Genomic DNA, 25,353 nt, shown 5'->3' on the forward strand with positions numbered 1-25,353 from the left:
AGCTCCCCTCCCCATGTCACGAGAACCTTAAAAACATCCAATATTGCTCTTCCCAGAGAGGACCAGTTAACTAGGCTACATTCACCAGAACGCCAGTAACTAAATTTCTTGCCGGATATTTTCCCTACAGCATTGTTGCGAGATGCGAGATGCGACTTTGTGCTCTTAAAACCTGTGCGCAAACACACACATCACACCATCCACATGGGCTCTAATGATATTTCAGTAGGTTTTGACACAGAAAGCACTACCTTGATGAGCTTGCACCTGATCTGCGCCGACACCATGTGGCTATTCCTGAGATTCCCGACCCTAAACATGAGGCAGAGCTTCCCGTCCCGTTGTGAGATGACCGCGTCCTGGCTGAACATGAGCGTCTCTGCGCGTTTCTTGGGCTGAGACATCTTAATGAACATACAGCCGATGAGAAACGCGTCCACGATCGAGCCCAGCAGCGACTGGAACAGGAAAAGTATGATGCCCTCTGGGCACTTCTCCGTTATATATCTGTACCCGTAGCCTATAGTCGCCTCAGTCTCGATGAAGAACAGAAAAGCGGAGGGAAAGTTGTAAACGTTGGCGACGCACGGGGTGTACGAGTCGTCGTGGCCGTGACCGAGGTCCCCACGGATGTACGCGATGATCCACCACATAGATGCCATGATGAGCCACGCGACCGTGTACGTTAAGAGAAAAATAAGCAGGTTCCAGCGCCACTTGAGGTCCACGAGCGTGGTGAAGAGGTCGGAGATGTACCTGCTGGTCTCCCCCCCAAGGTTACCGTGCTGGACGTTGCAGCGCCCGTTTTTCTCCACGAACCGCTGACGCTTTCTTTTGGCCGGGGCAGAAAAGGACATGGTCCGGTTGGTGTTCACCACTTGATAATCTTCGCCGAATTTTCGTCTGATCGCAGACATGATGCTCGATTCACAACAGTTAGAATAAACACGCTAGAAGGGTGTCTTCCACACGTTCATCGCTCCACAGATCGACAACTTCACTTGCAGCCTTTCAGTTCAGATTATTTAACTGATATCCTCAAATTAATAAAATGTGTGTAGCCTACGCGCAAAAAGTAGCTCAAAAACAGAGCAAGTGCTCCCGTGTCTTTCAACTTCTCTCAGTGTGGAGATGTACAGTATAGTGTAGATGAACTGCGGCACTAAATCTGAACTGACGCGCGCTTCTTCTGCCTATACGCTGAGAGAGGGAGGCAGAGGTTGGGCAAATGCGCTCGTTCGTTGTGTGTGTGTGTGTGTGTGTGTGTGTGTGTGTGTGTGTGTGTGTGTGTGTGTCAGTGTGTGTGGGTTCAAATCACTGAGCAGCAGTAGTATAGTGAGGAGAAAGGGGTCGTATATCTCTCGAGAGGGAGACTCGAGCGCGCTTTTGTCTGCTGTGGAATACTAGCATTATAGTGCCATCTGCTGAGAACATATCATAACATCCGCTCAAGGTCATCTAATAGGCTATAAGAGCTGTTTATCAAAATCTAATTTAAACCCAAAGTTACCAATTATCAAATACTCGAGGTAATTAAGCGATGTCAAAATATACATTAAAATAGGCCTATTCATGAAAAATTGTGAAAAGCTATAGAAGATTAGGGTAAATTTTGTTTGTATTTCTGAAAGATACGTATTATTATGCTTGTTACTGCAAAACACAATATAAAAACACTTTCATGTTCTTATCCTGTACTTCTGAATTCATTATTTGTCTCAAAACTTTCAATTTTAGTCTATCCAAAAGAACAAAATAACTTAAAGGGGAAAAACAGATAGGCTTTTTATTTTATTTTTTGGAAATAGCTAATATGGTGCATTTGCTGTAAATGAAGATTTATATAAATGTAGCCTATGTATATATTTATATAAATCTTCATTTACAGCAAATGCACCATTATGCTAGCTCTAAAAAAAAAAAAGCCTATATGTTTTTCCCATTTAAGTTATTTTGTTCGTTTGGACTACAGTTAGGCTATTAGTAGCCTAGTAGCTGTTTTTATAGAAGTAACTTATTACATTAAAATGACTTTATTTTTAATAAATCTAAAACTATAATGGTCATTTATGTTTGGGGTTTTGTACAATTTATGTTTTGATTAAGGAATTTTTATTTATCATCTCTCCAAAATGTTTTTCACAACCGTAAAATTAGCCTACAATTGTCCATTTGTGTGAGTAGTAAGTTCACAATTAACCATCAATCATTTTTTAAGAGAGAAAGTAACCAATAAAGCAAAGCCTGAAGAGATCGAGAGTTTAACAAAACACATCAATGGGCATCAATGAAGTTTGACATATTGATTAAAAATATTTAACAAAACAAATATCTATAATTCTGAATTGCTTATTTTCATTTCTTATTGTTTTCAGTAAACTAAATCCAATTCGTTCATACAAGATTGCTGCATGATTAAATTCTACATTTTGTCCCTTTTACATTTTTTTTTTTTTAAATCTGAACAATAGATGCCCTTGCACGTTTAACTAAACAAATGGCACAATGAAATTGATTTATAAGCCAGTTCAAGCAATAAATGACAATGAATGACTAAAATTAGTTGAGTGAGTCTGAAGGATCATATCATATCAGATAGATAGATAGATAGATAGATAGATAGATAGATAGATAGATAGATAGATAGATAGATAGATAGATAGAGATCTGTATTATACACATTTACATAGCCTGATTTGAGGAAAAGGCAGGCTAAAAATAAAAAAATGTGGCAGCTATTATGTAAAGAACTAATTCACACGCAGGACAAAGTCGCAGATGCTCAGGCACTATCTTCATTTGCATAGTGGCCCCCTACTTGACTAGTCCTGCCTGTATCCGTCTGTCTCCTCTCACGACCCGTCCGCTCAACCCATAATTCCCAGCGTCGGCACAACATGGAAGAGGCCAACAGCTGCAAGAGAACAATATTTTGGCTGTAAAGTAACTCAAAGAATCGAGCGCCGGGGTTAATTTGAACGCTGCGAGTCGGCCGTGGTCATGAACAAGTAAGTGGGATTGCGTTTGTGCCATTTATTTGAGCCCGAGGTTGTAAAGATGAGGGATCGCGCACGACTGAAATCACAGCCGCTCAAGCGAGACATGCATTTCAGCGCCGAGCATCATTGTTTCTGCTGCAAGATACTGTGGCGATTAGCATACGCTTTAAGCATAACAATTTGATCTAAGTTACCTTTGCTGGCGTACATGCATAGCTACCAGTCTCTGCGTGCTCTTTACATCGCATTTATCGCCGAATATTCTCGGCGGATTGTGTTACTGTGTGTGGCTATAATTAGTGATGGTGACGAATGGATGAATGGTCATTATATATCACACTCATGTACAGGACAAGAACGAGAGAGGCGGCATAATTGCAACTCTAACGTTATTATCAAAGAAATTGTACCCTGGAAGATCCCGATTCTCAGTGTATCGGGTTTCGTTTGTTGTAATGGTAGCGTAGTAAAGCGTGCGGTGTGGAGATGGGCTGTTAGCAGTAGCTCTTTCATCTGCATGCTATTGCTGGCTAGCCCCGTTCATCACTTAGGCTAACTTAGTTCAATGAAACGCTTCACTTTGGTTGTGTTTTTAAGCTTTGTCTTTCGTGTGTATTCCTGTGGAGAGGTATATGTACACACACGAGTTTGTTTAAAATCTTGTGATATGAAGTTCTCACGGTTCACTCGTTCGCGTTAGTTAGCCGTTAGCTGCTAATGGAGTCATTTAGACCGAGATGTGTTTGGTAATTGTGATGAACGACTAGATTAGCCGGATTTGATAAAAGATTACATTTTGACTCAGTTTAGCTCTGAAAAGTAGGAAGTAAACTTATAAACGATGTGAAACCAAAGCATCACTGCACCTAAACTTGATTTAATTTATCATATCACATAAGAGACTGGGCCATATCAATAAGATTAAGTAACTTAACTGTTAGCTATCCATTAACGTTAGCTGATCACAATAGAGAACAATGCTGCGGCAACCCGCAGACTCGGAGCTTGGACCGTGTTTTATTTTCTGAAAAGATGATAAATATCATATTAAGGGAGTTTTAAGTATTTATTGTAACAATTTCCTGTGTGTTTCCGAATACAGAGTTTCATAGTCGTCCTTTTTAAGCAAGTATCTCTAATCTAATGATGCTAAGGCTAACAGATTATCAAAAAGGACTGATTTGGATCTTCACATGGGTTGTTTATATTTATTTCCTTGAACTTGTGCTTTTATTAACCTAATAATCAAAACTAAAGCTATTATTTTTAAATGATCACAATACTGTGAGTAATCTCCATAATTTCCTTACTATTACATTTTAGACAGCCTTGACGAGACTGATTCTATAAATGTACCCCATTTTCACATTTAGACCATGCATATTATAAATAGCCCTGTCAATTTTGCAACAAAGAAATTAAATACAATATAAAATGCTTGCTAAGATTAAAAAAGATTACGTTTTTTTAAAGTGATTCAATAGTTGAAGTCACTGATTGGTAACTAAATGGTGTTTTTTTTAGCTTTCATCTCAACTGCTTCAGTCAGAAGCTCTGGAGTCTTTCTGACCTCTAAGAGGTCTTAAATTGTCAATGACCTGCGAAGAAATTATAACCTTGATTTTAAAGATATGTCTCTGGTGGTATAGCAAACCAAAGCAGCAGAGACTATATCTGATTTTGCTTTGTCATAAAAAGCTGCATTACAATTACTATTAGCCTAGCCTAATTACATGACAGTATGCAATGCACATAATGTGCACAATTTCCTGAATCACCAGCCAGTGTAGTAACTGACATCAATTGTATTTATGGACCAGGAATAATTAAGAAAATGCATTGCATATTAAATACTACTAAACTTACTTTGACTAGGCTATTCACTAGTGATTTTTTTCTTTTCTTTTTTTCTATAAATAACTAATATACTACTCGGTAGTTTATGCATTAGGCTACTACGTTAATGTCCTAATCAATCTCATATTTTCTTGTCTTCATAGCATATTTCATCAATGAACTTTGCCCTTTGGAAGACCCAAACATGAGTATTATCCAGGACAAGCTAAGCAATGAGTTTTTACGGAACGGAGGCATGGACCCCAACTTCCCCCCCAGCATGATCATGTTCAGCCATTTACCTCCAGTGACCAGCTTCACACGCCTGACTTCACAAACCTCCATGGTGGATCTTCCCCAGGAGATGATCCTGAAGAAGGAGCGTGACTCTCCTGACCATGGTGGTGGCTTTCTCCACAGTATGGGTATCAAACAGGAGAAGCTCAGCGAGTTGGACTACCGCCTCCCAATGTATGCAACGGGAACCGGGACACCAGGAGGAAAAAGCACTGATATGCTGGACATGTCGCTTGGCAACCACCAGAATATACTTTTGCATGACCTAAGCCTTACCAACGTATGTCTAGATGATAAATGAGGAGTTATCAATACATGGTGCACTCCATACTGTACTATACCGTCTATGTGGTTTTTATTTTAAGCTGTTTTCCTTTGCTTCATTAGCAGTTTTCTGGAAGACTGGGGAAAGACCCAAAAGAATCTGGACCTAGAAGAGGAAGAAGAGCAAATGGAGAAGGATCAGAGGGCAAAGCCAGAAGGAAACAAGGGGACTCTGCAAAGGTGTGTATGCCTTTCATTAATCACTGTGTCATTTAAAGGGTCACAAAACTCTAAACTGATTTTGACATGTTAACCGATATGAACAGGATGCGCATCAATGAAAACAACGATAGCAGTCATTGTTTATTATTAAAGGTCCCCTATTATGCTAAATCCACTTGGACATAAATGTGTGTTGGCATCACTAAAATAATAAAAATACACCAACTCATATTACTTATTATTTTATATATACTTCTCATATTATTTTTTAAATCCCCTTTCAACCAAAGCAGTTTCATTAGACATGCTGTTTTGATTCTCTGAGCAGTGTGACATCATACTGCTCAGGCCCTGCCCCCGCCGCTGACTGACAGAACTATATTACCATAGTGTCCATCCGTCAGCGAGTTGTACTCTATCCGCCATTTTCTTTGTGCTCCAAGCAGCTGTAGCTACAAAAATGTCTCGTAAGCAATCCCGGTGTTCTGTGGTTGGATGTAAGAGTGAACATAAAGCCTTGATTATACTTTTGCCTGGCTCCGCAGCGTGAGTCTCCGCAGACTGCGCGTGCACCTCCCCAAACGGACGAGGCGTTTATACTCGATGCGCTCGCCGTTGTACTATTCTGTGAAACTAAAGGGGGCGACTCAAGTAATTGCCCAGGCAGCAACATAGTGTCGGCCCAAATCCGGCCCACATCTGGGCCATGTGGAATCCACTTGTGCCAGATGTGGGACAAATCTTAACCATCAGGAATCAACGGTGAGAAGAAGAAAGGTCCACACGTGACAATGTTTATTTTAGTACCACCATCACCACCAATACCACACTACAAAAAGAATCGTGTAAAATCCAGTATACCCTGAGATTATTACTTGTGACATTAGAACAAAATGTGTGGATATAAAAACATGTATGTAGGCTATTGTTATGCGCTGTTAGTTTACCTCTGCCTCTTTAGCTTTGCGTTTAGACACTTGTCATAAGTGTATGTTTCCTCAGTAAAGTAACACAAAAGAGTTGTTTGCATTTCCACCATGATGCAGTCAGAGTTGGGGTTTGACTACCACATGGAAAATATGGCTGCAACGATATTTAATATGTAACCACACATGCGGCGCATGTATGAGAGCAGTTTATGCACGGAACGAAGCGATGAGTTTAACAACTCTTGCAGCATGCGTGTTTATACAGACCAGCGTGTTTAACTTATTATAGACATATTTAATTTACTGTAATGCTCCAAACATGAACCAGCATTGTGTATTCTATGCACACATATTTAATCATGTCTTCTTCAAATGAAATATATATGTGCAAATAAGGACACTGGTACAGCTACACGTCTAATCATGAACGCGATGACACAATGAATTATTCTGATACACAGAAGACAATGATGTAGACTGAAAATTCAACGAAGAATGGTCAAAAACATAACTATACCTTTATTCTTTCTGTTAAACTGATTAGTGTAATTTGTTCAGAGATTGAAGTGCTCGTAAAGGTGATAAATATTAGACCTTTTAAATTTTCTTTCTCATTTTTTCAGACCAGTAGCTCTACTATAATGCTGATTTGTTGATACTTCTAAGAATAATTTATCAAAACATATTTGATTTGTTCATGATAGTTGTTAGTAGTCTTTAAAGAAAAGATTTGTGTGAGTTTGTTGTCATGAGGCTGTTTTTTTTTCTACACATTTTAATATTCATTTGTCTGTATAATGAGTGTGTTGCAGGTATTTTATTGGTTGTCTCCCCTCTTCCCACCCTATACACTCCCGCTTTACACTCTCATTTCTTTGAGATTTATTTCATATATAAACATTGATCAGCGAACATAAAAGAAGCTCAACTGAACCTGCTTGACTCGTAAGAACAAACCTCTTTTGTGAGCTCAAACGTGCTGCATAACAAACGAGAATGAACCTCATTGGTTCTCGCACGAACATGCTTGAGCTTCCGTTTACCACAACTGATTATGTGTGATTTGATGAATGTTTATATGTGAATAAAAACCTAAATTTAAAATGATTATGAAAATGAAAATTGACTACTGAAGAAGTGTAAATTTATTTATCAACTTTTAATTCAACATTTACTTAAAACATAACAAATGCACCTATATCATGACCTTTCAAAAATAAAGTGGTTATTTAGGTAGTTTTTACAATAGATTTATTATAGGTATGTGTATATGTTATTTCATGTACAAACGTAACCCAGGTGCCACGGTGGAGATTTTTTTTTAATATTGTCTGTGATTTAAATGTCATTAAAATCGTGGTAAATAAATATTTCAGAACAAATGAATAAATATCAAGATGCGTATTGAATGTATAGCAAAATGCTGAAAAAAATTAGTTTATTTTATTACACACAAAGTTAATACATTGAGAAGTTTTGATTTCTTTTTGTCTACTTGCTGTTTTAGTCACTCATGCTGGATGGGGATTCTGGGCCCCTCTCTCCCAACTCTAAACCGCACATATGCGAGCACTGCAATGCAGCCTTCCGCAGTTCTTATCATCTGCGCAGACATGTGCTCATTCACACAGGTGTGCATCTTATATTCCCAATTTCACTACCCTTTTCAGATTCAGACTCAAACAGCGTTCATGGGATATTTTGGTGAACAACATTAATGGGAAAAATTTTTTAGATTTGTTTTTTTTTTTATTGTACAGGTGAGAGGCCTTTCAGATGCAGTCAGTGTAATATGAGCTTCATACAGAAGTATCTGCTGCAGCGGCATGAGAAAATCCACAGTGGTGAGTCAGTCTACTTTTGTCTTATACTTGTCAAAAACAAATATTATGATGGTGCTGAGATTTTTTTTTTCTTGCTCAACAGGGGAGAAACCATTCAGCTGTGATCAGTGCAACATGCGCTTTATTCAGAAGTACCACATGGAGAGACACAAAAGAACACACAGTGGAGAAAAGCCATATAAATGTGATACCTGTCTACAGGTAAGTCCTAACAGAAAATGCTTTTTGACTTAATGACAAATAATAATGTTCACAATAAAGGAAAGGGGAAAAAAAAGCCATCTTATTTTTCAATGCAGAAGTAAGTTATTTCTTGGGAATGTTCAAACCTCCCATTCATTTTCTGCTATAGGTAAATTATAGGGTAAGCCAAAAGAATAACAAAGAGCAGAATAACAAACCCATCCCCCCCCCCCCCCCCCCCCCCCCCTTTATAAGAAATAATGATAAGATTATGCCAAACTACTTAATGTTTTATTTTCAAGAATTGCAAGTCAGGTCTGAAAAATCTTATTTGAATTTCAATTCAGAAGTGTGAATTAGGGCTGTGCGATATAACTAAAAAAATGATCACGATATAATGTTTAAAAGTTTGAATTTAAACCACAGTGTGGTCGCATCGCCCAGCCCTAGTGTGAATTAACATATGCTCATCATCGAAGATATGTATTCAAATCATTTTATGTATGAATTGCATTTTTTTAATGCACTTTTGAATAAGTTAATTGTTTTGGACAAAATAATGAGCATCAGGAACCCTTTATTTCTTGCTCCATAGTATTTCTCAAGGACGGATCGATTACTGAAGCACAAGAGAACCTGTGGAGAAGCCATAAAGAAAGGTTTGGACCCAGGGATGTTGGACCTTGGAGACGAGGACGTGGGACAAGGCAGCTACTTACTCACTCAGGGAAACACCAGCGCCCCACCACGCAAGAGGGGCAAGTCCAAAAGTGGCAATGATGGAGGAGAGCGGCGAAGGAAGAAAGGAGCAGCTGCGGGAGGAGGAGTGCAGATGGCACGAGGACTCAGCCCACATGACTACACTTTGGACATGCCCAGTGGGTCAGGGGCATCTTCTTCAGGGGCTCTGGCTGAGACGAGCATGGACCACCAGCATGGACGCACACCCAAGCTTGTCTTTAAGAAAGGTGGCCACAAGGGAATGGATAAGGGTCAGGTTTCTATGGAGGAAGTCAACCATGAGCAGAAGCTGCTGGCGCATAAGCAAGGCTCTATGGACCTGTCTGGAGCCGGAAGTATGGATGGTCTCAGCCTCCTCCAAACCTCCGGTGGCCCCAAACAAGGAGGTACCAGCAGCAACTACGACGATGCAATGCAGTTTTTGAAAAAAAGACGCTACCTGCATGCTGCAAACAGCAGTGCTGCAGCTGACTTCAGCTCTGTCCACCTTCCGCAGCCGACGGTCATCCAAGGCGGCATAGGAGAACCAACACTAGCCTTGCTTGACACCTCGCCTTTGGTAAGCGTTGACAAGCATGACAAATCAGGGATCCCAGATGAGGTGCTGCAGAGCCTGTTGGACCACTACAGCCACAAATCCGATGGCTCTCACCATGATGTGACATTTGATCTGCAAGATTCACACCATGTAGAATTGCAGCCTGCCTCCACCACTTCTGAACTGGGCCAGGATGAGGGATCTCCTGGCTCTGGAGACAAGAGTGGGGTGATGAACGAGTACTCCAAGTTCTTGCTCCAGACCCTGGAGAGAACCAGCCATAGCAGCAGTTTCATTTTGGGTCCGTCCGGACCCTTCCCAAACCTCCTATCATCTAGCAGCAGCCCTGTTAGCGCACTCTTCCCAGAAAAGAACATCTACACCACCTCGCCACTGGATTGTGGATTTGGACAGCCCGTTTCCTCCCCTCTTGCACCTTCCTCTTCAACTTCCCTAAGTAAGTCCCATTTTGGTATGCTGGTAGGTTCTCCGTCACCCTCCCATGCCTCACCATCCTCCCAGCAGGCCTTTCATCTCAGCAGTCTGGAGCCAGTCCCTCACCAGCAGCTTACTCCATCTCAAGAGCTCACCGACCAGCTGGAGAAGCAGCATTCGCCACCGTACACTCTCGCAACTCAGGAGCTGACCAATGGCAGCCAGAAAGACCAGCAGACCAAGGACGGTAGATCTTCGGTCAGTGGCAGCAACAACGGGAGTGACACCGTTGGCGGCTCATCTAATGGCTCTGTCTATCCTGACCTCGCTGCCCTGGATCCGTCTAAGGAAGTGGACATGCGTTCCACCTACCAGATAGAGAACTTCGCCCAAGCCTTCGGCTCTCAGTTCAAGTCTGGTTGCCGAACCCCACTAGGTTACGGCGGCGACCCGCGAGTGGGCGTCACAGAGGTCGACCACAGGATACAGCGGACTGAATTCTCAGGGTATACTAGTCTCTTAGCAGATGTCAATGAGCCGATTAGCTCAGGATCCAAAACCCCCACAAGCCAAAGCTACAGGTAAAGGTTAAGGGAGCTCACCTGACCCTGTTATGTGGGATGAGGACTGTCTCTAATGCGTCCCTCTCCTCGCTGAGTAAAACTTTAATTATTACACTGCCATTAAATGTCAATAGAAGATGTTACCAGGGAAGGTCTACAAGACCTCAGATGCAATTTTTCATGTTTTTTAATGTGTTTTAGTCTTTTTGTTTTATTAGTGTAGTGGATGTAAGGCTAGAATTAAATGAAATTTCCAGCGATGTTAGAGGCTAGCGAAGGACTTTTTCAGAAACCTTGTATGTCTTAGCAATCATAGTCCAGTTGTAAGATTAAGTTAATAATGGAAGATGATTTACAATAATAACAGATGTCAGGGAGTGGCCCAGTATTCAATGGCAAAAAAAATGTATTGTCTGTTACAATGATCTAAAGTATTACTCAGGAAAAAGCAGTAACTTTTTTTAAACAGGGTGTGCTAGCACCCTTTTTTTTTTTTTTTACAGGTGTACTTTTTTAAATGACAGTGAAGCTTTTTGTTTTCTAAATTCCTTGAAGAAAAAGACAAAGCCAATCGGGAAACTGCGTGTTCAGTGGAATGATACTGGTGACCTTTCCACTTCTTGTGCATTTGTAAAGTTTATGGTACTTCTAATATCAATGTGAAAACACTTTCATCCCTAAGGGCCATGTTTAAAACAAAAAAACATACTGGTAGTCAAGTAGGCAGATACAAACATTCTTGAGTATGTAGATATTTATTTGTAGCTACATGGAATTTGCATAACTAATGTCTCAGGGTGAGCAGTGATTCTTATCCCCTTCTTTAAACTTTACTTTTTGTCAGCTGACATCACTTTGATCTCTCAAGGAATCAAATAAGCACTTTTATAAACCACTGAAAGCAAGAATTCAGATTCAGGACACATAAAACTATTATTTTTGATGAAGAAAGCTGTGATTTTTTTTTTTTTTTTTTTTTTTTTTTTTTAAGTGGGGGAGGGAACGGCAGATTTGCTATGACAAAGGGCATTTTTGAATATTCATTGGAGGGTATAGGTGATATTTTGTTCCTTTAATTGAAAACACTGTTATTGGACATGAATGCCACTTTTTTATAGTTGTGGGCTACTCCGAAGCATTTTTGTGCTGAAGGTGTTCAGGTATCATGACTATTTGACTTGGGCTGAGCAGCATCATTTGGAGTTCTACCTCTTATAGTGTGGTTTTGAATTTAATGCCTGACACAATTGCAAGTTTCCCTTTTAAATATTTGGAGGGAGGAGAACCTAAGAAGAACCTAATGAATCGGAAGTAAAGGACCTAAACCTGTGGTGTTTTTGTTTGTAAATGAGCAGTGAATTAGGAAACGACTTCATGTTGAGACGAGGTGTTTTCTTCCCAATGCAATTTTTGATGTCCTTTTGAAAGAGTGGTGGGCTGCTTTGTCTTCCTGGTTTTTGGCCCATGCAGCAAGACTGTGTCCCGCGTGAGGCCTTTCGGTGGTCTTGCTGTGTTTCCCTGCCTTTTTACGTAAACCTGTCCCAGAGAAATGCCATGGGTGCGATGCTATCAAGAACAAAGTATGAATGCTGCACTCTAAACTCGTTCCATGCTTTTATAGAATGAAATGAAAAAATAAGGAAAAAAGAGTGGCGTGAAGAATAGGATTGACCTTAATATACCTCATATCATTGTAAAAATGAGAAACCAGGGACATGTTTCATGTAGTGGAAATATTGTATTGTGTATAATCCTTTAATGCCACCTGTGTTTACAGTTAAAGCTGATTTCTTGGAATACAAATGTATTTATTTTTTATTTTTTATTTTTTTTCTGTTAAGCGGTGATGCCAAGCAGTGTTTCATTGTAGAATAATCCCTAGAATTTTATGAAATCTCTCGTTTCCCCCTTGTTTTTGTTACTTGCCATGTGTTCTTCTGATATGAGTTCTAGAGAGACTTTGTTTACAATAATGTACAAAAACACTAAAAATGTTTTTGTTTTCTTTTTGTTTCTGATATGCATGATATGAAGTTGTTTTTATGGCTTTCTTCTGATCACTATTGCACCAAATGTTTGTAGCATATATGTCCCCGACTTCAGTCTCATTTGTCACAGGGCTGTACGTGTCAGATGACTTTATAAATGATTAGGTAAGCCAATAAAAACTTTTTGTTATAAAAAAAAAAAAAAAAAAACCTTTTTATCATATTTGTCCAGATAAGGTTAGTGAAGTAACTTCAGGGCAGCTGATGTCAAGACAGGAAATGGGAATGAGTGTTTTCATGCTGGGATGTGTTCTCTGCTCTTAGTAATGTGGGAAAATGGAATGTGCAGGTTTTTTTTTACTGAGCTTATAGATAGAGGAAAAGGTGTGTAAGCATAAGGCTAATTAAAAAGATATTTGTGTTACAGTGAATATTAATGTAGCTATTTTTCTAGTATGACATTCTAAATGTGACCCTGGATCACAAAACCAGTCTTAAGTCACACGGGTATATTTGAGGCAATAGCCACCAATACATTGTATGGGTCAAAATTATAGATTTTTCTTTTATGCCAAAAATCATTAGGATATTAAGTAAAAATCATGTTCCATGAAGATATTTTGTAAATTTCCCACCTTAAATTTATAAAAAAATTATTTTTGTGAGTGGATGCAGCACAATCGCCAATAGAAATGGACAACTTTAAAGGCGATTTTGTCAATATTTTGATTTTTCTGCACCCTCAGATTCCACATTTTCAAATAGTTGTATCTCGGCCAAATATTGTCCTATCCTAACAGACCATACATCAATAGAAAGATTATGTATTCAGCTTTCAGATGATGTATAAATCTCAATTTAAAAAAAAATTACCCATAAGACTGGCTTTGTGGTCCAGGGTCACAAATGACATCAAGAAATGAGGATAATAATTAGCTGATGACAACTTGTTAGAAGTGCTATGGAGAGTTAAATTCTCCTTAAAATCTAAATATTGAAACAAATCATTTGAAATAGATTGTATACTACATTATAATATAAAATGTAGTTGCATTACCATTTGCCAAACTTTTTATTCTTAATTCATGTACACCATTTACTCAATTCAATTTCGATGGCAATTCACATACAGTTGCATAAAAATACAAATATTTGAGTTTACCAAAATATACTACATATAGAACAAAACATTTTCGTCTGTAGCTGTCAACACAACAAACCATGGTAGACTGTTTAACATCATTGCCATAAGGATATTTACTGAATCTTTATCTGTTCTGTACCACTAGGAGGCAGCAAAATAGCAGGTCTTTTATAAAGGCCCCTTGACACAAATTCTTTTGTTGCAGCAAAAAAGGTATGCATATCAGACCAAAACAAGTGATTTACCATTTATTTATCTGACAAGGAAAAACCATGTCCTGTTATCGGATGTTGTCAAATGTGATGAATTTTTAACATGAGTAAACATCAGTTCTTCTGGGCAAGGCTTTACTGGGGACCATAAATATTGATGGGAGTGTGTGAATTGACTTGACATGTATATCACTTTAGGTCAACTTGGGTCAGATCTTTTTTGAACTGTAAATGTATCTGTTATGACACTATTGGTATAAAATGGACAGAGGACCATACTGGTAAACCTATTAAACCTTATTCATATTTTCATGATCCTTAGTGGAAAAAAGTTATCAAACATAAAGTACAGTACAAAGGGCTTTGTTTTATGAGTTTGTACAAGGAGATTTCATGTTGTGTGGAACTGGAAATTTACTAACTAATTAATTAACTAATTGGACATAATTATTTTTCTTTCTTTTTTGTGTGTGTGTGTGTGTACATTTCCTCTGTGAAGCTATCAAATGTATATTATAGTCTGAACCAGGTCACCCATGTATCTCAATCAAAACAGACCAGTTGAATAATGGCTGTACTTAATTTGTTCTTTATTTGCCATCTGTAAAGAATGGGTTGGACTTCAGGTAAGTGAGTCAGTGACTTAGCAACAGGACAATTTAATTTTCCAGTAAGTCAGACTTCACTGTTATGATGCTTTGAACTTTGGTCAACATTTACAATAGTCTATTTCATTATGTTTTTAGCATTTCGTTATATGACCAATGGTTTCGTCAACAGCGATAGTTACTACATTAAAAACATTATAATGCCTCTCTGATTCAGCTCTCGTTACAAAAAAGTAATATAAATGTTAGGCTAAATAATAAATATGAAGTTGTCTGTCACAGTTTTAATAGTGATTTAGCTGCATGGACTGATCTGATAATAGCACATTACATCTCAGAAGAGGGACAAAGTTCGTTAGGTGCTCTAGATTAATAAAACACTTAATTACAAACACTTGATTATAGGACTTTAATCTTCTATGACAATGATTCAGTCTGATCTACCATTTGTCACAAACTGTCATATGGCATTTTTTTTGCAGGAAGTGTTATGTACTTATTTTGTGTGTATTCACTTCATTATTCTGTATCTTTGGCACAATTTGGCATTGCATTATCACTCAGTGATATAACAATGTATTTTTTTCAATAGAAGCTTCTTATACCATTAATATATTTTATAGGTATAATTTCACTGTGCATCAGCTTTTGTTCATTTTCTTATCAAAAGTTTGGAGTCAAAGGTCCCAAAATTAATCGGGTATATAAATCATAAGTTAAAAAATATCTTACAGACATAAGCCTGATCTAGTAAATCTAGTTTAAGTTTTATTCTGATTAAGTGTGCATGTCATCAGTTCAATGATGCAGTTGGTTTAGTAAAGAAAAGTGAAATTAATAATAGTTTGTCTACGTTGAGGCATATCTCTTCGGAATTTAGGGACTGTTTCCAAAGAATTCGTATGTGTCAATAATCATAATGTAGGCCTACTATACGCTTAAGCCCTGTTTACACCTGGTATTAAAAAACGTTTTCATTGATCCGATCACAAGTGGACGACACATACAGGTGTAAAATAGCTCTCTGACCCCTCAAAGACAGCAATTTCTTTGCCACTTTCAAGGCCCAGAAAGGTAGTAGGCTAATGACATCGTTAAAATAGTCCATGATGTGACTACTGGTTCAACCTTAATTTTATGAAGTGACAGAATACTTTTTGAGCGCAAAAATAACAAGTTAAATCAACAATTTCTTCTTGTCTGTAATTAAATGGCTGTCTAGGGGTCAGAGAGCTCTCGGATTTTATCAAAAAATATCTTAATTTGTGTTCCGAGATGAATGGTCTTACGGGTTTGGACAGACATGAGGGTGAGTAAATAATGAAAGAATTTTCATTTTTGGGTGAACAAACCCTTTAATAAAAGGTGTTAAACAGGGCTTTATTTAAAAACCGTGCAAATGTAATTAAGTATATTATACATCTTCAGTCAACTAACTTTAGTAGGTGTGTTCTATTTAAAGCTGGGCTGCGCAAACCGATCAGTGTATGACATCAAAATCAAAGTACCGTGAGAGGGACTCAAAAGCATAGAGAGAGACCTATTTTTTACAGTCTATGAGAGAGGCATCTGCTATCTAGTCGTTCTCGCGGTTCAAGGGTAACTGCTTTACCCTTCCAGGAGGCGTGGCTTTGCCCGTCGACGTCAACGACCGTCATTATTCATCTTAGCGCTGCCCCTTGATCACGGCGTTTAAACTGGGCTACCCAACACTTTCTAATCACTGAACTGAGGGCAGTGCCAGACAACCTGTCACAGGAAGATCTGCTTAATTCTTTATGGTGTCCTATTTCTTATCATACGTATTGCACTGCCTGGGGGACTAAAATCTGAAAATGAATATAAAACTCAAGACACTTCTGATCTTCGGCTTACTGATTGCTCTGTCTACACAAGAAGGTGAGTGTTTTTCTTTCCTATAATAAATTGGTATAGAGAAATTTGAAAGGAATGTCATATTTAGTTTAAACAAAAAAGTAAAAGTTCCTTTATACTGTAGAATATGTTTTTATGGACATCTATATTTTTGGATTGTTAAATCGTGATTACAAATTGGTTTACACGTGTTTTAAAAGATTATTATTGTTGTAAATGTTGTCCTGTTGTTAATGATTTATGAATCGGACGTAAATTTTACCTTGACTTCTTGGCTTAAGTTTATTACTTAATAATTCACTATTTTATGTGCGTTAACATGGAAGATTTGTGATTTCAGTGCAAGGATTTTGATCTTAGATTTAAGGTTAAATATTAATCTAGGTGGAATTATTAATAACCGGACAACTTTGAGAAAAATAATTCACAGGTTTGGATTGTTTGAAAGTTTTTGTTTAAAGGTGATCTACAAATATAGCAATATAATTACAGTTTAAACTTTTGTCATTGCAAGTAATTAATAATCCTAAATCAACACTGGGATATTCTGTTATTTATCTGCAGATAGGCTGGGCAGTTGGGTAAACCATTTATTAGAGTTTTCGATCAGTGTGTTTTAAAATGTAATTCTTTACTTTTCTAACCTTTCTAAACTAAGTTATCAGTGAGGGGTAGGGTGTTGATGTGGTATGTAAGGTTTTTTTTTTTTAGTTGGGGGTATTGTCACACCATATCTAGTCATTTCAGTAGATAATCTTTGAAAAGCCAATAAAAAAATGGTCAGGACTTTGAAAGCAATAAAATGTCAGCAGTTACTCAGACCTCATAAGAAATTAAGATAAAGTTCACATTGCCATTTACCATCAAGGAAGTGCCAGCTCAAGGTTAACTACTCCAAATTAGTTGAATGTCTTTTGCCCAAATAAAACAATAAAAAAGAATCCAAACTACAATTCTACTATTCACTACAAGCATACAGGGCCGGCCCGCGGCATAGGCGGTAGCCTATAGGCAAATGCTAAGGGCGCCACTCATCCATATGGGGCGCCAGGATGAGTGAAATTTTTTTTTTTTTTTTTACATATTTTTTTTTTTATAATAGGCTAACTAACTATTTTATAATAGGCTACTATTTTAAAACCATTAATTCGAAATACTACCAAATAAAGCAAAAAAAAAAGCAAAAAAAAAAACTTCAATCTTCCCCCGACCATCGAGTGCTTGAAGTGCGTCAGAAAAAGAGCGCGCGCGCGATCAGTTGTTGGTAATTTGTTGTGTAGCGTGCCCGACGCCGCATCCAATGTAGACACTGCTTTTGTTAACACACAGCGCGTAGAAACGGGCCTGGCAGCTCGCGCCAGTTCTAGACACGGTGAAAGTTTCCTTGTGACGGCCGAATTTACATGACACATTGTAAATGAGCATTATAGTCTGCGAATGCGATAGATACAGTGCCAAAAAGAAGAGAAGAGGATAATAGGGGATAAAGACAGAGGTAAAGTGATGTAATGAATGAACAATTTATTGCATAGGAGTAAGATACTATAATTTCATGGCAGTTATTTTTACCTTAAACTTAATGTTAGCAGTTGTTCTGAGTTCTGAGTCCCCAGACTGTGATTTTGTAACAATCATGTCAGTTTTAAGACGCATTTTTTATTATCACTTTTTTATTAATGTTTTACTCTACAGTTGTGCAGTTTTGGGGGGATACAGTACAGGCCAAAAGTTTGGAAACATTACTATTTTTAATGTTTTTGAAATAAGTTTCTTCTGCTCATCAAGCCTGCATTTATTTGATCAAAAATACAGAAAAAAATGTAATATTGTGATATATTATTACAATTTAAAATAATTTGTTTTCAATTTATTATACTTTAAATTATAAATTATTTCTGTGATGCAAAGCTGAATTTTCAGCATCATTACTCCATTCTTCAGTGTCACATGTGACATCCGGTCTATCACATGATCCTTTAGAAATCATTCTAATATGATGATTTATTATGAGCGTTGGACACAGTTCTGCTGTAATGTGTGTGTGTGTGTGTGTATATATATATATATATATATATATATGCTAAATCATGAACACAATGACAGGGTGAAATGGGCTGTGATGCATGGGGCGCCAGGTAAAATCTTGCCTAGGGCAGCAAATTGGTCAGGGCCGGCCCTGCAAGCATAATATATCTAATAATGTTTTTTCCACCCCTATAAATGTTTACAATACAATAAATAAAACAGCAAATATATCTGAGGTTGCTCAACTAGTCAGATTATCAATTTGACCTCTTCAATAACCATATATATTTGTTTCTTTTTTGGGGTTTTGTATCCAAGGAAATCTATTTTCTAGTTTCTACAGCAAAGATGGATTTCACCTAAAATACAAATAATGAAAAAGACTAGTATTTATGGATAAATAGAAAGGGCTGTGCTGAAGATTAACAACAGCCTGCTTATCCCCCTCACACCAAATGATATGGATGGATAAAACAATATGCTTTTTTTCCCTATAGATACAAAATTCTGTTAAAACCAAGATGATTAAAATGTAATCATATTTACACATTTAAGGGAAGCTCATGATTCATGGTATTCCCTCTCATGAGACACTGTTGTAACTTGTGTTGACAGTTAAGATTCCAGCACTGGTCTGTAATGTCTGTCAAATACACATAATATCATAAATATATATATATATATATATATATATATATATATATATATATATATATATATATATATATATAGGCTATATATATATATTTTTTTTTTTTTTTTATGGAAAACATGTGACCAGGCAGAATTGACTATGGAAAACAAATAAGTAAATGATATTTTGTGTGTCTGGATTTGGCAGTGGGAGTTTTCCCAGCTGTGACTGAGTAGAGAGAAGCAGAGCATTATGCTAATGGTTTTCACTGTTTCCTGGTTTAAATATTTAATGTTCTTCTTCCAGTGTCTTGTTCTACAGTACATATACTTTTTGACTATACACACGTTTTCTTTTTTTTGACAGTAGTTCTGGTATATTGTCTTGTCTTTGCACATGCATGGTCTTTCTGCTGCCTCCCATAATATTCAATCTTCCACCACAGAGGCTTTGGATAGTAGTGGATCAGTCACATCTACCACAAATGCTCCTACCAGCACAAATGCTCCTTCCAGCACAGCTCTTACCAGCACAAATGCTCCTACCAGCACAACTGCTGCAATCCCAACCATCACATCAGCAGGTACGCTCATATCCATAATCAGAAACCCTACCAGCAGGCCTACATAGTAGCTTTTAATCCCCATAGTTCCCCTTTTAGGATATAGTTCACACAAAAATTAAAGTAGGCCTACTGTCTTTGTGTACTATTGTGTTGATGGTTGATATTTTTGAATATTTCTTAATGTTGACCATCGACTTGTTCATGGTAATGGCATATATCTCTTTTACTATACAAACGCAACTGGTGACATCTTGCGTCTCAGTTACCAATACAGGTTATGTGGAACAAAATTCCGTATTCTGTAAAACAAGTTGCTTCGCTTTCAGTCCAAGTCTTGCTTTGTTACATCTTGAGCTGTTTTATTCAAGATGCCTTCAGAGAATCCACTAAAGATGAGCATAATCGATGTCCATCGCATACAGATTGATATCTAAATGTTTTTTTTTTTGTTTTTTTTTTCCTTCTTACTATCATTTGGCTATTGAAATTAAATAAAACAATAACTAGCTATAGATTACCTTAAAAGTCCATAGATATGAACTATGATAGTCTGATAGTCCATCAGTTCATCAGTTCATACTGCCATTGATACTTTCTGCGACAAGCGGATGCGATGAAAGCTGTCCTTTTTTTCATGCGACTTTCAGCATGAAGCCTAGTGAAAATGACTTTGGAGGACTTTACAACTATTGTTGTAGTGTTTCTTCTTGTTCTAGGCCAGTTGTTTTGTACATTGTAATTGACTATTTGTTTGAGCGGAAGCTGTAAGATAAAATACAGGTAAAGGTATATGATTATTTAAACTCAAAGCAATATTTCTTTTCTATGTATTTATTGATGAGTAGCTGTGTGGGATATTGTACCTACAGTCATTTGGTCATTATCACTAAACATACTTCATCAGGGTAATATAAGATTGATCACCCTGTTGGAGTTTATTGTGGTCTTTCAGCAACCTCCCCTAACATAAAACCTTTCCCTACAGCTCCTGCGGAGACGAGTAATGGTGCTTTTACCACAGGCACAACATCCAATTCTACAGATGATACTCCTGCCATCACAACTGCTGCCACCACAACTACTCCTGCCACTACAACACAAGGTACTCACACCTCCATAGTTCAAAATCCCACTAGCAGGCCCAAAGGCTACATAGCAACTTTTAATCATAAGGAGTGATCCCTTTAGGTTTCAAAAAGGAAAAAAATCCTAGAAGTGTCATAAAGGGATCCATATGACTTTCTTTCAAAGTTGCATGCAAAATATGCTTATTATAAGCAAATTTGGCTTTGTGTTTTCTAGTTGCTCATATATTTGGACAGTCACGGATTGTGTTTCATTGGGCTTATTTCTAGAATACAAAATGTCTGACCGCTTTATCATTATTTAGTGTGTGATTATGTTTCTCTGTCTAATAATGCCACTGCTAAGTACTTTTCAACTGAAATGGTGCTGTTATTCGTGCTAAAGATACATGCATTTAAAGACTGTTACTGAACCCACAAACTGACTGTAACTATTTTTCACATCTAAAGTAATTTGATTCAGCATCGAATGCCACTGCAAGCTGCAACAGTAAGACATTTCTTAAAGTGCCCATATTATGCTATTTTAAAGTTTCCTAATGTTGTTTTGGAGACTCCTACGACAGGTTTACATGCATCAAAGGTCAAAAAACTGTTTCATTTTCTCATAATATACATTTGCACATCACCACATTTTCAATGATTCTCAAACAACTTGTGAGATTAATCAAACTCTTTAAATCCCTCCTTTCCGCGAGCTACTCTGCTCAGATTTGCCAGACAGCTCAGTCTGTTGTGATTGGTTTACTGCGTACAGCGCATGTCGGAAAAAAAATGCCCATTGCCATAACAACGTCTGCTGTCCTGAGGCTTCCTACACCGTAAACTAAAGACAGTAACAAACAATGACGTTGATTTTACCATATCAATCCAAGCGCGAGTCCGATGATGAAACACTGGAAGAACTAGTTATTCAACCCGAACCTCCATCACTAGGATGACTTGAGCACATGATGCTGGACTCGAGCACTCCTGATGGACCTGCAGCAACGCCATGGCGTGCATGGCAGAGGCGGCAGAGGCGGCTTCCTTACAGGCCCGGGAAGGGAGACACGGTTCTCCACGCCAAGTGGAGTTAGGGCACAGCTGCATAGCAACGGCCCACTCCACTGGCGGGATATCCCTTAGCCGCCCTGCCATCAAGGGTGGTGAGGGAGGAGGAGCCGCCGGAACGGTTTCTGGCAGTAAAAGGTGCCGTCCACGTCCCCGAGAGCTCCTCGTACACTTCCAGGAAGAAAGGCACTGGGGTGGGTTGCTGAGAACAAGCGCGCGCCACACCGAGATACCAATCATCCTGCCTCGAGGGCTCGGGACACGGTGGAGGGTTCCACACGAGCCCGATGCTGTTGGAGGCCCGGGAAAGCATGGCCATCATCTCCAGGTCCATCTCGGGCACCGTTGACACACCCGAAGGAGGCTCTCTCCTCACTGGTCTTACCAGCCGTGAAAACGGCCTTTGAGCGCTCTCAAGCGCACCTTACCAGCTGTGCAAACAGCTTTTGTTTGTTCAAGTCAAAACAAAAACAAAAAGAAAATAATGAGAGAGAAAAAAGACCGCTCGTGCTGCTGTGCTGTATCACCCGCACCAGTGTGGAGAGGATGTAGTCTGATCATTGGAACGTGGATATGTTTGGACGAGCTTTGCAATTCGGCATTCTAGTAAAGTCACGTCTCTTTTATTATTATAACACTTTATACAATAGATTGCTTAAAATCAAGCAGCTTTACCATATTAAACATGAAAAACAGTGTCAGTGTCTCATTTCATCAGAAGTACAACTTCATTTTTTTACTATAAAGCAGCTCTCTAGTGTGTTCATGTTTTCACTCACGGATGTCTGACCTCGAAGGACTCTACAGGAGAAATGAACCAGAAAAGATTTCCATGGGACAGAAGGTGGAAAGTTCCGAAAATTTCACTTTGGCAAGCTGTTTCAAACTCCCAAAACAAACTCCAAATGAGGTTAGGTTTGGCCTCATTTTGCTCGAAATGACGTCACATCAGTTCGTTTTCAATTTCGCTAGAAGTATAGCGGGACCTTAAGTTAGAGTTAAACCCAAGAACTATCAGACCAATCTGTGAACCAGGGCTGGACTGGGGCTAAAATTTGGCCCTGGACAAATTCAGCCCATCCAGCCCATGGGTTCCCCCATGAATGTTTTGCTGGGGTTAAGGCCTTAAATAAATTAACAAATAAAATAGTACAGAAACAAAAAAAAATAGATATTAGGCTTTTGAAAATATTGCAAATGCAGTTATCAATATATATATATATTTTTTTTTTGTCACATTTGACAGTAAAATTAATTTTGAGCTAGAGTGCAGTAACGTAAATTTACTGCTATTACAGTTTTTCTCTATTGCTTAAACACTATAACCAGGCCTTTGAACTAAAATTTCAAAACCATAACGCTATTTATCAAAAAGCACACCCATTTCACTAAACTATAAACACTATTCCCTGTTTTGACACATGAGTCAGATTTGTTGAACTGTCACTGCAAAACTCTACACACAAATCCCTTCATTTCTCATTGCTTAGACCATGTTGTCATTTAGAAAGCACTAGCATTCAAAATTGTTCACTCAAGTCAGCACAGCTTCAGCTCAGTTAGCACACAATTACCCAAGTGGAAACACTAAGAGTCAAAATTTAACACACATCAATCAGAACCGTCAATAGATATATAAAAGGGCCCAAATCAGTTTATTGTGTTTTGGAACAATGGATCCAGAAAGACATGAAGGAAGAGGGATAAGAATGAGGAGGAGGAAGGGCAAGGACAAGAAGACAAGCAGTCTCAGATGAAATTCAAGCCACTCTAGTTGCCCATGTCTTTATCAATGGTATGACTATGAGGGAGGCTGGGCTACGAGTAAGGCCAAATTTGAGTCGCTTTACCGTCGCCTCGAGAACCTTCAGGGAGGTGTGGTGGCAAACCAAATTCTATCACTGAATAAGAGACAAACATTTCCAATAGTCTTTGATGAGGTTTATTTTCTTGCAAGAAAAGGCCAGCAGTCGTACAGTCAGACAGAAGCCCTCCCTTTCTCCTTTATAGTCTTGACTCCCAGAATGTTATCTTTCTAGGTATTTCAACCATATGCGGAACATTCTTAGACGTGTCCATCATATTGTATCCTTGAGTGGAGGCCCTCCTGTTACGTCCCAACACTCTTTACCATTCCAATACGATTCAAATTCCATATTAGAATATGGTTTGTGTGTGCTCTTTTACTGTCATATGATGGTCACACACATCTTACTGTAAGTAAATCTAAAAAAAAAATTAGAGGAGAGAGTAAAAAAAAAAAAAAAGAGTAAAACAGGAAAAAAAAAAGTTTTTGTGTGTGTGTGTTTTCTGTGTATGAATAAAAATGTGCCAATGTATCCACTGGTTGTGTCTTTTGTGTTCATCATGTGAAAAGGTTTGTGATGGGGGAACCACAAGCAACATAACTTACCAGTTTTGTAAATGTTGTTTTGAATTTATTGCACCAGTGTCTTAGACTATGTTGTAGTGTGTGTGATTTTGAGGGCTTGTGTGTCCTGTCTGAGGGCAAAGTTTGGTTTTTCAGCAAGAGTGAATGGTTTTGAGTGTAGAGCTTCATTTTGACCTGAAAATAGGATGTTTGGGGAATTGGGTGAGACGTTATGGATTTGTGTTTATAGTTTTGAGAATACGAGGCATAGTTTCAAGAAATGTGTTTAAGCAATCGAGAAAAACTGTAACAACAATAACATTTCTACAAGTTAACTCTTAGTGTATGTAAGACACTGATATTGATTTTTCATCTGTCACTTTTTGAAATAACATTTTACCTAAATTAAAATTCATTATAATTAAACATATGTAAAGAAAATAAAGCTTTGTAATTAAAAAATGGGATACAATATAAGCAAAACAGCTTTCAGTGAAAAAATGGGTCTTCATGTATTTCACAACACTTCAGCTTGTGATTCTTATTAAGTGGGGGTCATTTTTTAGGATTCTTTACCTAACCTAAGTCTCTGAGACCATGACAACTTGCACCTCTGGAGACTCCAGGTAGGTTGCAGTTCTGGAAAATGGTGGTTGCTGGAGACTTAATGGTTCCTGATGGTTTCACACTTAATTCTTCACCTTAATTCTTAATTATTTTGCAGTTAACGTGTCTTTTCTTCTAACGTGTTTTTGTCTGACCCTGCTGACCCAATGAGTATTTCACTTTCTAATGGTCATGCCTTAACTGCAATTTCTAGTATTGCATTAATATTGCATCCTTCTCATGGGGATTTAATAATTTTTGACTTTTCAGTCCAAGTTAAATCTTTTTCTTTGGCTTATTTTATCTGTAAAAGAAAACGTGCCTAATAATTATGCT

General features: G+C 38.1%; 2 protein-coding genes across 5 annotated transcripts; both read left to right on the forward strand.

The window, feature by feature from the left end:
• The first annotated feature begins 330 nt into the window (after positions 1 to 330).
• On the forward strand, positions 331 to 11,560 carry znf281b (zinc finger protein 281b). Of its 4 annotated transcripts, none has more exons than XM_079851587.1 (7): positions 331 to 472; positions 5,000 to 5,412; positions 5,520 to 5,636; positions 8,055 to 8,178; positions 8,308 to 8,391; positions 8,474 to 8,592; positions 9,170 to 11,560. In XM_079851587.1, exons 1-7 carry the CDS (start codon positions 409 to 411, stop codon positions 10,871 to 10,873), a joined length of 2,625 nt encoding a protein of 874 aa, XP_079707713.1. In that variant the 5' UTR covers positions 331 to 408; the 3' UTR covers positions 10,874 to 11,560. The 4 variants fall into 4 exon arrangements, with proteins under 4 accessions (XP_079707713.1, XP_079707714.1, XP_079707715.1 ...); XM_079851588.1 differs by having other exon boundaries at positions 5,523 to 5,636; XM_079851589.1 differs by lacking the exon at positions 331 to 472 and adding an exon at positions 2,845 to 3,008.
• Positions 11,561 to 16,543: 4,983 nt separating this feature from the next.
• Positions 16,544 to 22,066, forward strand: LOC307146669 (uncharacterized protein; the record flags this gene model as incomplete). The annotated part of the gene is made up of 4 exons (XM_079850877.1): positions 16,544 to 16,702; positions 19,783 to 19,920; positions 20,888 to 21,004; positions 21,975 to 22,066. Exons 1-4 carry the CDS (start codon positions 16,639 to 16,641, stop codon positions 22,064 to 22,066), a joined length of 411 nt encoding a protein of 136 aa, XP_079707003.1. The 5' UTR covers positions 16,544 to 16,638.
• Between the last annotated feature and the right edge of the window lie 3,287 nt (positions 22,067 to 25,353).

This window comes from Squalius cephalus (assembly GCF_949319135.1).
Source record: "Squalius cephalus genome assembly, chromosome: 19".
Lineage (NCBI taxonomy): Eukaryota > Metazoa > Chordata > Actinopteri > Cypriniformes > Leuciscidae > Squalius > Squalius cephalus.